The following is a 16,517-nucleotide window of genomic DNA, read 5'->3' on the forward strand; positions in this document are numbered from 1 at the left end:
TTGCTGCAGGATACTGGGGAGCAACACGCGCTAATATGCGGTCTTCTTAACGTGAGATCACTGCGGAAGCATAGACTCGACTTATTTGAGCTGCTCACGGAAAGAAAGTTTGACCTTTTGTTCCTTACGGAAACGTGGCTAGACCAGTTTTCTGACTCGGATATTATCGAGGCTATGCCAGAGAATTACTCCATGGTCAGGCAGGACAGGCCAGTGGGAAAGGGAGGGGGAATAGCGATTATTTTTAAGAAGACTCTTGGTTGTCTACTGGAGTTGACTCCGGTCGCTGATAGTGAGGCAGGAGCTTTCACCATACAAGTTAATGGGGGAATGACGATTAAAGGCTTTCTTATATATAGACCCCCTGGGTCTTGTACCAAGTTCAGGGAGAGTTTGTTAGAGAGTGTAACTGAGGCAGCGCTGCGCAGGGACAAATTCCTCTTACTTGGAGATTTGAATTTGCACCTGAATAGCCCAGGGGATAAAGGAGTGGAGGAGTTCTGCAGGGACATTCAAGCCCTTCAGCGTGAACTTAAGATCTCAAGTCCCACGCATCGTCAAGGTCATCTTTTGGACCCGGTCTTTGCAAACTGGGGAGGGGTTGAGGTCTCTACAGTCGAGCCGATCCCCTGGACAGACCACTTTTTGGTGGTATTCTCCATAAATAGCACTAAGGCCATAAAACATAGTCAGGCACCCCTGAATTATTTGAGGAGGAAGTGGGCAAAATTCTCCTTGGAGGATTTTAATGTAGCATTGACAAGGGAAGGCCAGCCAGGAGGAGAGGATATAGAATCGGCTGTTTTTAACTTGAATAGGCGCATTAAAGAGGCGCTAGATCAGACCGCACCACTTTGCCGTACATCCGCGAGCGGCCGCAAGGAAAGATCAGCCCCATGGTTCAATGGAGAGCTGCGGCGGACAAAGGCGGAATGTAAGCGAGCTGAAAGAGCATGGAGGGTAACATATGACACCCACGCTAGGGAACTGTTTTTAGAAAAAAGACGGCTGCATCATAGGCTGATTAAAAAGTTGAAGGCGGCCTTCTATGCAGGGAAAATTCTAGGGGCAAAAAAATCGGCTAAAGAGCTCTTCTGCATTTACAAGTCTTTGACTACTATAGACTCGTCTGCAGATCCGGAGAGTTGTTTGACGGAAACATGCGATCGCATCGCCGACTATTTCTCCACTAAAGTCGAAAAAATCTACTCGACCTTCCCTAACCCTCCCCCCACAGGGGCTGAGTTTGAGGTAACATCTGAGGGCACGGAGATTTCGGGGCTCCTCACAAACTTCAGTACCCCTCCTCATGAAGAGCTAGTCAGGATATGTCTCTCAGTAAAATCTGGCTCCCCTTTGGACCCGGTGTCCCCTAAACGGCTGGGGGACAGTTGGGAGGTCCTGGAGCCTTATATAAGGCATGTCCTGGATGTCTCCTTTAAGTCTGGCACGCTACCCAAGGGGTGGAAACAGGCAGTGGTGCTCCCTCTCCGGAAGAAATCTCACATTAGTTTTGAGGTGTTAGAAAATCTGAGGCCCATCTCACTCCTGCCTTTTCTGTCCAAAGTGGCTGAGAAGGTGGTAAACACCCAAATTATGAAATATGTGGAGGAGGAGGGCTTGCTCCACACCACGCAGTTTGGCTTTAGACCGCCCCACTCTACAGAGTTTGCCCTACTTATGGCAACAGAACATTTGAGACAGGGTGTAGATGAGGGGCAAACGATGGCCTTGATCCTGTTAGACCTCAGCGCGGCGTTCGACACTGTAGCACATTCCACCTTGCTACAGTGTCTGAACAGAGGTGGCATCGCTAACACTGCGCTGAGGTGGATCCAGGCCTTCCTAATGGGAAGAAGCTTCCAAGTGAGGCAGGGCGACTGCTACTCCAAAGGGGTACTTCTGGGCCAGGGCGTGCCTCAGGGCTCGTCCCTGAGCCCGACCCTTTTTAATTTGTATGTAGCGCCTGTTGCCTCCATTGTGGAGAGTCATGGCCTCCAAATGGTATCTTATGCCGATGATACGCAACTGGTCATCTCCCTGTCGCATGCGCCCTGTCTTGCTGCAGATGGCTTCCGATCATGCATGAAAGATCTTGCCGATTGGATGGCCATGAATTGTTTGAAACTTAACGGCAGCAAGGCAGAGGTGCTGGTGGTGGGGAGAGCCCAGTCTGCTTGGTCGTCGGCTTGGTGGCCATCCTGTCTAGGACCGACCCCCACCCCTTGTCAGGAGGCAAAAAACCTAGGAGTATGGTTTGATGCGGGTCTCACCTTTGGGCCCCAGATCAACCGTGTGGTGGGCGTGTGTTTTGGGGTCCTGAAAAGGCTGAGGAAAGTCCTTGATATACTGCCGTTGGAAGCTCGCAAAACCCTTGTACATGCATTGGTGACCGCAAGGTTGGACTATGCGAACTTGCTATATCTGGGGGCACCAGGGAAGAGTGTGGGTCGCCTTCAAGTGCTGCAAAATGCGGCAGCACGTTTGATCCTCAGGTTGCCCAAAAGGGCGCCTTCGAAGGAGGCCCTGCAGAAGCTACATTGGCTCCCTGTGAGGAGCAGAGCTGAGTACAAGGCCCTCTGCACCTGCCATCGGATTCTGAATGACAGGGCACCTCGACCACTGCAGAACTTGATTGAATCCTACGAACCTGCCCGAGCGCTCAGATCTGCGGGTGGGGGACTGCTGAGGATCCCCAAGGTGAAGAAAGCTCGCATGGGAGGCAGATCCTTTAGGTATTTAGCGGCAAACCATTGGAACAAACTCTCAGTGGACCTACGTTTGGAACCAACAGAAACTAGGTTTCGAGCTAAATTAAAAACCTACCTCTATGTCAGATAACTGCCTGCCTTGCAGCTAATATCCCTGTTTTCCGCCTCTCTCATTTTAGCGCGGGGACACGCCGGTGTGCGTAACTCAGCGCTCTACAAATGCCCCTATTATTATTATTATTATTATTACTTCTGACCCCGGTGCAACCTGAGGGTTTAGATCTTAGGTTGGGAGATTAGGAAACTTCTAGGTCAAGAGGAATCTCTGCCAAAGTGGATCAGCTGAAGAGACTGAGGGGGCTGCCCTTGCTGTGTGTTCTGGGGCCCACCTGCGGTTTGTTGTTTCCACTAAGGTAGAGGAAAGGGGATTTTGCTGTGTGCTGTGTCCCCCCACCTGCTTGAAGAGGGACTGTGCTGTGTGCTTTGTACCTCAGGAGTGAAATAGTTTCCAGGTGGTAGACCAGTGATGGAGTAAGGTCCTGAGCTTGTAGGAGAATTGTGTTCTGGTGAGTGCTTCTCTGTGAGGGTGCGGAAACCCAGAAGTAGAGGTAGGGTGGGGCATTCTTGCCCGTGACCTCTGGTCAGCCTGAGGGTATGGTCCCTAGGTTGAAGGATCAGTGGTAGTTGTAGCTACACAGAGAGAGAGTGGAGAATGGCTATTGTGTGCCAGGGGTTACTACCCCCCGCTCTGTGGATTGGTTAGGACCTGTGATATTTGGATGGCCTAGGGCCTGGTCCTGGCTGTGGATGACTATTGAGTACCAGTGGGGTATCCGAGTTGTGTCAGAGAGTTCTTGTTTGGAGGAAACCATGTAGGTTCAGAGTGGCGTAGAACCGGAAGGTGTCCCTGCTGTGCGGGTCCGTGTCCGTGTTTTGTCGCCCAAAGCAAGGAAGCCCATCAGTGCAGTGATTGGTCTATCCTGCGTTTTGGCTGGAAGGGGGTTGTGTTGGACCCGGCCCTTTAGGCAGGTTCACCCCGAGACTTTTTGCTTTTTCGCAGCCTTTCTCTGGAGCCTGGTGGTGGGGATTTTAGGCCTCTGCGCACTTTTTCACTGTGGTACAGTGTAAAGTGTTTGAGCTCTCTGTGTATGTGTGGTGAGTGACCTGCCCTCCCATAGGAATGAATGGGGAATATGTATGCCTATGGTAGTTCCTGATGTGTGGGGAGTGCAGGGGCGAGTTTGGTATGAGAGAACTCCTGAGACTGAATGCTGCGAAATGGTATATGCGGCATGATTGTGTCTAGTCTAGAAGTGCCACTTTTAGAAGTTGGCATATTTGTGTAATTTGTGTCTGGCCTGTGATTGGCTGGTGAGCCTGGTCCAGGAGTGCCTGGGCCTGCTTGTGGATTGACTGTCTGGTTTGAGGGTGACAGGGGCTGGAGAGCCCAGGAGGTTGTCTGAGTTAGCCCATGGATGAAAGGCAGCATCTGCTGCCAGGGAAGTGGGAGGAGATGGCACCTGATAGTGAAGGGCTGTGCCTGCCTGACCACAATGCTGGCTCCACCTCCCGCTGGGCGACTGTCACCTCTGTCCCTGATACTGACAGGACTTCCCTATAACCAGTTCTAGCTGGTTCTCACACTGCCTACACAAAGACTTCAAAGACTTTTCTGTGTATAAGAAGGGGCTGTGTCCCCTTCCAAAATGTTCTTGTTTCTGACTTGAATCTACCAGGGGCAGGCGCTGCCCAGCCCCTGGATGCCTGGAGGACTTCTGGGGGACCCCTCTGCCTTGCCTGGAAGGATGGGGGACTTTGCTTTACCCTGGATGGACTGCTGAGGTCCTGGACTGCTGAAGGACTTTGCTGCTCTGTTTTGGCATATAGCGCTTTGAAGCGCTTTATATTCTCCCCCAGCGCTGGAGAGCGCTTTATTTTTAACAGGAGACCTTCTTTTGCTGGACTGTAGACTTCCCCGAGTGCCTGGGAGCGCTTGTTTTTTGTCCTGACGCTGTGGAGCGCTGTGTCCTGCCATTCGCGCTTGGGAGCGCTTTGTTTTGACCTGGAGCGTGTGGTGCTCAACTGCGGAGCGTGAGTAGGGATCGGTGTGCTCATTGGCACATTCCCAGCGAGGGTCGGAGGTCTGTGGTGCCTCCCCTCATGAATCCTGCTCTAGCGCGGTTGTAAGGCCGAGAGGGCGGTCTTCCCGTGACCTGCGCCCTCAAAACTTATCTGCCGCCTGTTCACCGCCGCTGCCCAGGGCCAGGAATATCCCCAGAAGTTGCCGTTCGTAAACGGAGGTTGCCGTGGCGAAGATCGGAGCCGCCGCGCTCCCATTGGCTGGAGGAGCCGAGCCCCCTCACCAACGCCGCGACGGGATAGGCCCGTGCGCCGCAGCGTCATCGGCTTTGCCGAGTGGTGATTTGTTGCCCCGAAGCACGTCATTGCGAGCCTGTCCCGGGTGCCGCACTGCCATTGGCTGACTCCCGGGCGTGTGTGGAGGCTCGTCATACGTGCTGCGACGGGATTGGCTGGTCGAGGGAAGCCCGTGGAAGAGAGGAGCCGCACCCGCAGCGAGAAGGAGACCCGTCTTTGAGACCCGTCCTCGCAGCGGGAGCAGCACGAGTGCCGACCGCCCCTGGCCTGTGTCCCGTGAAGCTGTGCTAGCTCCCCTCCGCTCCCTGGAAGTACTGAGAGCGGGCGGAGAGCAGCAGGGACCAGCCGGGGCTGAAGCAAGCCTGCTGTTATCAGCGCGGTGCACCCGCAGCCCCTGATGAGAGGCGCTCGCATCGTGTGAGCGCAATAGAAGGGAAGGTGTGATTTGTGAAGTAAGTCACACGCGGGCATTATTGGAGCAGAGCATTGTTGGGGACTATTAGAGATAAGCAATTCGCAATTTTTTTAATAACAATTTCAGAGACTTGAGACTGATTTTGATATAGGAACTTCCTAAATGCAAGTGCAGATGAGCCAGAGAGGCTCATGGGGGCATATTGGTTCAAGAGCCTGTGTGGCACCTACCTTTTGGCGCAGTTCTGCGCCAGGGCTAATGAGAGCCCATGCCATAGTGTTATTGATGTCTCAGCTGCCCAGCAATTAGTGGGCAGCTGCACCGTTTAGGCTCTGACTTTTGGACTACAGGGCGTCTTAGCCCCAACAAGGCCAGTTGGCCTAGGGACTGCCACAGGTGGTGGCTTATGTGATTTTTGCGCTATTGCATTGTTCTGGCACCTATGAATGTTTTTAGGCATCATGTGTCGTCCTTTTCCCTGCGCTGCACCTCTGAATGTTTTAGGCATCATGTGTCTTCTAGCGCTGCACCTCTGAAGGTGTTTGTGATGCATCATGTGCCTTATTCTTAACACCGCTGAATGTGTAGGTTTATGCATCATGTGTTTTCCTTTATTACTCCTCTGAATGTGTTTCATGCATCATGGGTAATGTGTTCTTGTTTATACCCCTAAACGTATTTTATTCTTAGGTGGTTGTTCTTTTTAGTACAGGTGGTCCTAGTGAGGTCCTGGTACCTGTTCCCAGTAGTTACTGGATGTGATTTATAACTGTTATTTTGTGCTATACTTATTCTAAGTTCTAGAAGTGATTTTATATCCTATATTCTATTTCTAAAAGTGCTGATAATGACAGTGGCCCATGTGGCCCTGTCCTGTACATAATCCCTTGTGAATATTGCCCGTGCCAGTTGGCACAATGTACATGTGTGATACTATCTGATGTGTGTTTACAATACAAAAGGTATTTTATAATAACCTTGTGTGGAGTTCCTTTTGTGGTGTGCCTAGTATGTTGTTGCTGTTGTGTGCTGGCGCAAATGCTTTACACATTGCCTCCGAGTTTAGCCTTACTGCTCATGCCAAGCTACCAAGGGGGTGAGCAGGGGTTATCTTGGCGTGTGACTTCCTTGCCCTGACTAGAATGGTGGTTTCTGCCTGGCTTTGGCGTCAGCCTTAGCCTACCAGAAATTGCCAGTTCTAACAGTGCATATTAAGTCAAAAAGCAGTAAAATTAGCAACGACTTCAAAAGTAAATATGCCCCCATCCATACAATGAAAAGGTGTCATCCTGATTTTGGCTGTTCAGTGAATATATCAGTTAAAGGTTTGATTTAGTGAGGCCAGGAAGGAGTCACGGTTATGGAAAACAGTACACCATTTAACAGCTGAAATTTTAAATGGTGCTGGCTGCTTCTGTAGCTCTGTGACTTGAAGTGGCAGTTTAGGGGTCAATCACCTTCCCAAGAGTACCTGTGTGCATTTGGAGGTACAATTTGTTTGTATACAACTCAACTAGTTTTATAATTCCAAGCTTTAAGTGCCTGAGTAAGAACAGAGGAACGAAAAGAAATAACATGAAATTGTAGTTTTCAATCGAGTTTAGTACCAGATGCCAAATTAGGCCACTTCATTTTTGCTATAAATTCTGTACCTTAGAAACATTTGCTACATATATTAAAACATGAAATTGTCGTTTAAAACAAAAAAAAAATTCAGTCAATGTAAAAACGAGTCAATAAACGTACCTCTTTGATGGCATTAACAAGGCTTGGCTTTGATGGTGCACTGGGCGGAATGTATTTAAAGCCAGCCAGTGCCAATTCTTTCATGAACAATCGTGCAGTTGATAACTCTTCACTAGTCAGTTCTTTCTTGTGTTCATGTATTAACTCATACAAGTACAATGCTAATTTCGGCCCATGCTATTTAGAAAAGAGAGAAGCGTGCAAAGTACTTAATATAAGTTCACAATAACTATATGTGACATAAACATGACAAAGTAACCTAAATATAGCAAAAGAGTAATTGAAAGCCACCTGGTCTAAAAGAGATTGAAAATATCTACAGTACTGTCACCTGTCCAATTTAGAAATAGTAAATATATAAATAGATTGCAAATAGAGTAGGAATACTTAGGTCTGGTTGATAATACATCAAAAGAATGAGAGTTCCATATCAACATACGTTTGTAGGACATGAAACAGTGGTTTATGTAAAACAAGGCTTCTCGCTATTCCTTAAACTTTTTGCTGCTCCCCAATTTGTAGGATCTGAATTTTCAAGATCTGAATAACAGAAAAATCTTATAGAAAGAAATCTAAAAAAAGTCCCATTGCACCTCTGGAGACCATCCATATACATGACATACATGACACCAGAAAGTTGCCATAGGCGAATTAAGCACAGGGAAGTTAACAGCCACATCCAACATAGTGTAATTAGCCACGAAGAATTCCGCACTTCACAGATGTTTTTTACTTTGTACATGATATGCCCGCAGAGATCCCACCCTGTAAGAATGCCATTTATTTGTCTCCCTCCCCTTTCTTTTGCACAATTGCTTACAAAACGAATGAGGAACTTGTTGAGAAGCATTATTTGATCAACGCTTTGGGTGTGAAAGTTGCGGGGTTGCCCAAACACAGAGGCAAGCTGCAACCCACAAATGATGCCCCATAACCCACCTTCCTTGGCCATATCAAAGACAGTCACTCATATTCGCTCCATGGCAAAGTTGCTCCTAAGGGTTAGGGAGGCCGTTGTGCCCCTGCTTCTTTAACCAGCCACCTATTTCACTGTATCTCCATCCCCCTTTTCATGGCTTGAGAAAGAGGTGGTTGGACGGCTCCCCACTGCATAACGAACGTGCTCCCTCTTGTCTTTCCATCTATATTACCTGCCTGTGTTGCTACACTATATGTCAACAGTGTATTCTGTGGGATGACTTGCCACCCTACCCCATTAGGGGAACTTTAATAGAGATGAAGACACAAACTAACCTGCTAATTAGGAGATCAAATAATGACAAATATGCTGCAGAACTACGACGTTTGAAACTAGACAGCAAGAAATAAACTATGGTGATAATGATGAAGTATGTAGTACAGTCAGCAATATCGTTGTTTTTAAAATATTGAAGAAATATATCATCAATATCATAAAAATGTTGTCATGATGTATCCAATATATATTATTATTCTGATAGAAACCTCTTGTAGAAACACTCGACCCATGTATAACCAATAAACCGGGCCCGAACCGAACAGACAGCATCCTGATTTCATTTCCCTGGGCCTGTTTCGTTAAGTAAGGAAAACACGTGACATGTTGCTGAGCGAAGAGTCCGAAAGGGTGGCCTGGGCTATGAACAGATTCAGAAAAGGGGGTGGTGATGAACAGAGTGTCTGAATTAAGCAGACCACTCTTACCCAGTCCAAAGATCCGGGCTTGATCAATCACCGTTATTTAGCTCACTGCACCATCCCAGCTCAGAACCTGGCTATATGCAAATCAGTCTGTCCCTGGCCCAGTGCATCATGGGAACAGGGCAGACTAAACTACCAAGCCAATTCTTCACCAGAAAGGAGACAAGCTTCCGGGGACCGGTTTCTGGCATTCAAGCCCTGATCTTTTGACTGGGTAGGAGTATTCTGCTTAAATCAGAAACTCTGTTCATCACCACCCCCTTTTCTGAATCGTTTTGTCCACCATAAGCGTGGAAGGGTATACTCAGATGTGAGTCCCTTGCTCATTGCACCATCAGGATTCAAGCACGCCGGGCCGAAGACGGCTGTAATGCCAGAAACCGGTCCCGAAGCTTGTTTCCTTACCAGTAAAAGAATTGGCTTGGTAGTTTGGTCTGCCCTGTTCCCATGATGCACTGGGCCAGGGACAGACTAATTTGCATGTAGCTAGGTTCTGAGCTGGAATGGTGCAGTGAGCTAAAAAAAGGTGATGGATCAAGCCCTGATCTTTTGACTGGGTAGGAGTATTATACTTAAATCAAAAACTCTGTTCATCACCACCCCCTTTTCTGAATCGTTTTGTCCACCATAAGCGTGGAAGGGTATACTCAGATGTGAGTCCCTTGCTCATTGCACCATCAGGATTCAAGCAAGCCGGGCCGAAGACGGCTGTAATGCCAGAAACGGGTCCCCGGAAGCTTGTTTCCTTTCCAGTTAAAGAATTGGCTTGGTAGTTTGGTCTGCCCTGTTCCCATGATGCACTGGGCCAGGGACAGACTAATTTGCATGTAGCCAGGTTCTGAGCTGGAATGGTGCAGTGAGCTAAAAAACGGTGATGGATCAAGCCCTGATCTTTTGACTGGGTAGGAGTATTCTGCTTAAATCAGAAACTCTGTTCATCACCACCCCCTTTTCTGAATCGTTTTGTCCACCATAAGCGTGGAAGGGTATACTCAGATGTGAGTCCCTTGCTCATTGCACCATCAGATTTCAAGCAAGCCGGGCCGAAGACGGCTGTAATGCCAGAAACCGGTCCCCGGAAGCTTGTTTCCTTTCCAGTAAAAGAATTGGCTTGGTAGTTTGGTCTGCCCTGTTCCCATGATGCACCGGGCCAGGGACAGACTAATTTGCATGTAGCCAGGTTCTGAGCTAGAATGGTGCAGTGAGCTAAAAAACGGTGATGGATCAAGCCCTGATCTTTTGACTGGGTAGGAGTATTCTGCTTAAATCAGAAACTCTGTTCATCACCACCCCCTTTTCTGAATCGTTGGGCTATGAACAGAGCATTGATTCTAACTTAGGAAACTCAAGGTCACACCTGTCTTTCTTCTGTATGAGCACATTCCTGCAGGCGCCATGCCTGTACTCCCATGTATCAGAACTGAAGGGAGGCACCTTTACTGACCTACCCCCGGAATAGCTTGAGCTGAGTTTCGAATCAATCTATTGTGCCATATATGGGTCTTCCTGTTGGTTTCTCAGTTACTGGTACTTTTCCATGTACGGGGTTTCAATGTGGTATGCTGAAAGTATATATGCACTGTTTTTAATGTGATCCAGCAGTCTCCTCTTCACACCTGTGTGAGCTGTGGTGATAGGAAGGCTCCCCTGCATAGGGTACTTTGCAAAATAAACGATTGAACCTTTCCCATTGCCGATTGACTTATGTATGGTAAATAAGGTTATATGGGCTATTGGTAAGTATAGCTCTATGGTATATTTTTCTAGTACTTCAGTTGGCGACTCTGCCGAGACTCCACGATAGGGTTGTCCCCTCCTGAATACAGGAGAAGAGGGACGGGGAGGGGTTCTGGTCGAGGGGGTGGACTGAAAACGGATCCTAATTGAGAAACCAGTTTGTGGTAGAAAAGGAAATTCCACTCTTCAACACAGTGACCTTCCCAGCTGCTAAATAACCCTTCGCCGGAGTCCTTCGGGCTTAACCCAGGAACAGCTGACCGTGTTGGTCAATAAAGGAAGTTGGCGGTGGAGAACGCTCAATCAGACCTGAGTGCACCAGGTGAGTGATTTGTAAGGTAGAGAATGAGCACTTTTTGAGAAGTGGATCAGAGAAACAGTTAACTGTGTACGGAATAGTGGTTAGTGAACCACAAGGGAATCTGGGGGTCTGACGTGGCAGAGGTGTGACTGCACGGGCAGATGCCCCACGGACTTGTTTGGTGATTAATTGGGATAACGTCGGAGGCCTTAGTGTTGCACGGTGGGTGCTCACTCGGCCGGATCCTCTTCAGAAAGGCCCCCAGGAGCAACTGGGTAAGCGCAGAGTCTGGGGTGGCGCCCATAACGCCTGGCCCAACCGGCACAGGACTGGGGGATAGTCAGTGGTTCGCCTGTCTGAGGATCCCAGGGCAGTCTCTGGACTGTCTCTTTTGTGAATTCTTTTGGTGGTCTGGAATCCGGGGTGATTGATTCCCCGAACAGGAGTCAACGGGGTCTGTTCGCGTATGAGACATGTCGTATTGAATTGTAAGGTCATGACCGGAGTACTCTTTATCGATCAAAATTTATGCACTTTAAGTATAATGTAAATTGACTTGTTGTAAGATGAAAAAGTGAAAGAGTGTGTGGTGAATAGACGCGTCTATGAGTATAACTGGAGTGTAACTGCAGTGGAATGATATGATTTGTTGAAAACATAAACATTTCTTGGTTTAGTAAATTATGTTTTGGGTGCTGCCGTCGGGTAGTGGGCGTTTGGAAGAAAGACAGCCCGCTCCTCCGGAAGGCAGTCCTAGTTTTGACATGTACGTTAAACATGGTATTTCTCCCATTTTGTTTAATACACTGTGGAACAAATATACTAAAGATAATGCAGAATTACAGTGGCCCCTAACAGGGTCCTTTGATGAAAGAAAAATTATTTACTTACAGAATAAATTATTTTTAAGAGGAGCCGTCAGACCATGTTTGACTCTCTGACCTTATGGTTAAAAGAGGCAAAGCGACTGCGTATACGAGAAGAAAAATTGGGAAAAATCAAAGCAAGACAGACTGTAACCCAAAAGGCAGTGGCGTATGAGAAAGAAAAAGTAGACAAGAATATTGAACAATTAGATACAGTTTAGATTGCAGACTGATAAATGTTATGTGACTCGAACTGAAGCAGAAGATGAAATAACGTAAAATGTAAGTACATGAAGATTTAGGACACTTCCGGTCTAGCTAGAAGGATACAACTAAAAACCTAGACACTTGGATAGTCAATACCCTTGAGAGCACCGAAGTACTCGCGTTACCTCTCCCTCAGGAAGCGCGTGCATAGGTGTGAAGATGTGTCGGGTTTCGCCGTTGAAGTCTACGGAGCCTGTGAAGAAAGATGCTGCAGGCGACCAGGAGGAAGATGTATGGGTGGATCCAAGGGTGGATTGAGGATGAAGAGGACCTGAAAGCAGAGGGGACAGAGTCTAGGGCATTAGCCAGTGACCGGGTGAAACCAGGAAGCAACCTGATGTCGTCGAAAAGCAATTCGGTGCTGGGGTGAAGCTTGTCGTTGCAGCTACGCGGACCAGGCGGCGTCGAGGACGACCAGGTGCTGGAGAGGAGCTGTCCCACAAAGGTTCTCGCAGAGGGAGGGATCGGCTTCAAGATCGGAGCCAGCAAGCCTAAGCAAAGGCAACCCACGCAGGATACACAAGGAGCTTCTGGTGCAGACCAGGAGGGTCTGAGGTACTTCACCTTTGCAGGGAAGCAAGGGCCAGTCTGGAGCAACCAGACCAGCGATGGAGTTTCAAAAAGGATCTTCGCCAGGGGCTACTAGCCAACGGGCCAGCAACCGGACCACGCGTCGAGCAGAACACAAGCAGAAGGGCCCCACGCAGATCTCGTGGAGTGTGGAGGGCTGGTCTTCGGTGCAGGTGGAGCTCGGTGTCGGGGTGTCTCAGTCCCCAGGGCACAGCTTCGAGGAGGCCTCAGGAGCTGCGCTGTTAGCAAGTTGTCGACTTTTCAAGATACCTGCTTCCACGGGTCCCGACGCCTTCCACGGGGCTCAGCTGTGCTGGAGTTGTGCAGTGGGGTCAGAGGGATCCAGGAGTCGGTGTCTTGTCAGGCTCTGTGCTCGGGTTCCGGCGGGAACGGGGACAAAGCAGGCCGTCGAGTTGCTGGATGGTGCCTGGTTTCCCAGGGTGGTCACTCCTTGCCACAAGGGAGATTCTTCAGTCTTCAGCTTGGATGAATGTCGAAGGGTCCCGAGTTTCGTCTTCAGTCGATTCCAGGATTAATCTAATTTCTCCTGGGTCAGCTCCTATCTTTATCCAACTAAAGGGGGCTGGGTTTCTCACTAGGTCCCTCCTATGGGTGGGACCAGGAAGGGGGGTGGTTACCCCCCCTTTCCTTTGTACAGTTTCGCGCCAGAGCTGGGGCTGGAGTGTCCCAGCAACCGGTTTGAACTGGGGTATGCATGAAGCACATAGTGTGCCTCAGGCAGTGTCTCATTCTATTCAGCCCTCCCTGTCCCAATACACATCTTCCTGTCTGGGGGTGTGCTCGCACCTCCCCAAGCAGGAAACCAATTGTCCAAACCTCGGTGACTGGAAGGACTCCCAGCAGCAGGAGGTCAGACTTGTGTCTGTGGCAGCAGCATCCATTTTGTGATGCTGGGGCTCTGGTTAACTTTAACCGGGATAGTCAGAACTAACATGTCTTCTCCCTCTAGAAGGGTGGAATGCTACCCCCGTCGCCAGAATTGGCGAGGGGGTAGTATTCCAAAGTGTATGACACCTTACACGACATGTTTTGATAAAGCCAAACCAAAGTTAGCATTTAACCGCGAGGTTCATAATGCACTTAAGAGTATATGGTATGGCAGTATTATAGAAGAAATGCGTTACTTACCTGTAACAGCAGTTATCCAGTATTGGTGTCTTTCATAGATTCACATGCCTGAATCATTCCCCGTCGCCGAGACGGGAGCCTCCGGTACATAAAAAAGTAATGTCCTATAGACATACATAGAGAAAAATAGGCCTAAGGGCTTCCCCTTAGTAGCCTTTCCTCGTCCTTATGTAAAAAGGACCAAACTCTCACAGTTAGCCAATCAGCTCCGACCTCCCTCTAGAACCTTCCTGGGAGGAGCCTCAGTCCCTCAGATTTTCGTACGCACCCCGCTAGGTTGGCGTAATATTGTTAGAGAGGGATGTGAGCCCTTCCAGGGGAGGTGGGAGGGTTGCATGTGAATCTATGAAAGCCACCAATACTGGATAACTGCTGTTACAGGTAAGTAACGCATTTCTTATCCAGTATTTGGGTGTCTTTCATAGATTCACATGCCTGAATCAGAGTAGCCAGCAATTATGTAAATGTAAATGTTTTTGAGCTTGTATAGCGCACAGCTACCCGCAGTGGGTGTCCCGGCGCTTGCTTAGGGAACCCGTCCTGGTATTCCCCTGTGAGATAACCCCGGCAGGGTATCCACAAGGTGAAAGCCAGGCATCCCGCCGCTAGGGGCCGTTGTGGAGATTAAGCAAGCTATTGCCCAGAGTCGCAGAGTGTGAACCCATGAGTCGAGAAGGCACCGGAGCGAGAATTATCGAGTCCGTGGAATTTTTAGCCCAAGACCCACTGAGGCGGGGAATTGAACCCTAGTCCAGGGCCGATCTCAGCTTCCGGGTCTGCCGCCTCTAACCCCTGAGCCACACTTCTCCACTATATGCACAATCGTAAAGCAAGTAGTTTTGCAGACATGTCAGACAATACACAGATCATCAACAACATGGTAAAAACAGCGCAAGCAGAAACATACAATCATAATGAATGTGCATACCTGGATGGCGGGATGTAGGAAGGCTCACCTCACTGAAAGAGATGGCGTAGCACCGCCTGGCCCACTGCCGCATCCTTCTGAAGCTCTATATCCAGGCAGTAGTGCCTGGAGAAAGTGTGCGGAGACTTCCAGGTCGCCGCCCGGCATATGTCCAAGATTGGCACTCCAGCGAATAGCGCCACTGACGTGGACATCGCCCTTGTGGAATGAGCAGTAACACGATCAGTCAAAGGCCGTCCGGCCTGGTCGTGGCAGAATGCAATCGCCGAGGAGATCCATCTGGAGATACTCTGTTTCGTAAGAGGCAGGCCCATTCTTGGTCTGCTGTATGCCACGAACAGTTGTGTAGACTTTCTGAGATCCTTGGTTTTATCCAAGTAGAACTTTAGGCATCGTTTGAGATCCAAAGAATGCAGCGCCCTTTCCGCCGCCGTGGAAGGGTTCGCAAAGAAGGACTTAAGGAGAATCGGTTCATTCATATGAAAGTCCGAAGGCACCTTGGGTATAAATTTAGGGTTCGGTCTCAGTACCACCCTGTCCTGTCTGAATTGCAGATATGGTTCCTGAATGGACAATGCTTGTAGCTCGCTAACTCTCCTGGCCGATGTCAGAGCGAGCAAGAGCGCCGTTTTCCAAGAGAGGTGTTTGATAGACGCCCGATGAATGGGTTCAAACGGATGTCTCATGAGCTGGTTGAGTACCAGATTCAGTTGCCAGGTCGGAGGGACCCTCCGAGGCCTCGGAAAGGATCTGTAGAGCCCCTTCAGGAATTGCTTGACCAGCCTACTTGACCACAGGGAAGGTCCTGTAAAAGTTCTGGTGAACCTAGAGATCGCTGCCAGGTGAACCTTAATGGAAGCGTGTGCTAATCCTGACTGTGCCAGATGTAGGAGGTATGGCAGTATCTGTTCAAGGGTGACTTCAAGCGGCCGCAGGCCCTGGCCCGAACACCAAATGCAGAACCGTTTCCACTTGAGGGAGTAGGTTTTGTTCGTACTACCTGCCCTCGCTTTCGCCAGAACCTCCCTGCAGTCCTGCGGGATATCTAGGTCACAGAACTCTCTGTGCTCAGGAGCCAGGCCGATAACTTGAGCAAGTGGAGGCTCGGGTGCTGTACCTGTCCGTTGGACATCGTTATAAGGTTCGGGTGCTGCCTCAGGCGAATCGGAGGCCTGATGGAGAGGCGAAGCAGATCCGAGAACCAGTGTTGTCTCGGCCAGAACGGAGCAATCAGGATCAGGGTGCAAGGCTCCGCTCTCATCTTCCGGAGGAGCCTCGGGATCATCGGAAACGGAGGAAAAGCGTACGCAAACACGCTGAACCAACCGATAGAAAAAGCATTTCCCAGTGACCCCTGTTGGGGATGCCAGCTTGCGTAGCTTGGGCATTTGGTGTTCCCCCTGGTGGCGAACAGGTCGATTTTCGGGACACCCCACTGAGAGAAGATGTGAGCCAGAGTGTCGTCGTTCATTTCCCACTCGTGGGAGAGGGATGTCTGTCTGCTGAGGGCGTCCGGGATGGTATTGTCCTTTCCGGGAACATATTCCGCTTTGAGCGAGATGCCGTGCAACACCAGCCAGTTCCAGATTTTCTGCGATTCGCGTGATAGAGAGAGCGACTGCGTTCCCCCCTGTTTGTTTAGATAGTGCATCGTCGTGGTGTTGTCTGTCTTGACGAGCACCGGGGAGTTCTGGATGCGCGGCAGGAAGGCTTGTAGAGCAAGATAGACCGCCCTCAGCTCTAAAAGGTTTATGTGGAGCAGTTTCTCCTG

The 16,517-nt window shown here is 49.4% G+C and overlaps 1 protein-coding gene across 3 annotated transcripts in view; it reads right to left on the bottom strand.

The window, feature by feature from the left end:
* The window catches only part of LYST (lysosomal trafficking regulator), a 4,348,576-nt gene that overhangs the window by 1,952,842 nt on the left and 2,379,217 nt on the right, over window positions 1-16,517 (bottom strand). For all 3 annotated transcript variants that reach the window (XM_086927077.1, XM_086927076.1, XM_086927078.1), the window contains one exon: window positions 7,249-7,425. In XM_086927077.1, the coding sequence (XP_086783203.1) occupies window positions 7,249-7,425 (177 nt within the window). The remainder of the gene's footprint in view (window positions 1-7,248; window positions 7,426-16,517) is intronic.

The sequence above is a fragment of the Lissotriton vulgaris genome, chromosome 6, assembly GCF_964263255.1.
Source record: "Lissotriton vulgaris chromosome 6, aLisVul1.2, whole genome shotgun sequence".
Lineage (NCBI taxonomy): Eukaryota > Metazoa > Chordata > Amphibia > Caudata > Salamandridae > Lissotriton > Lissotriton vulgaris.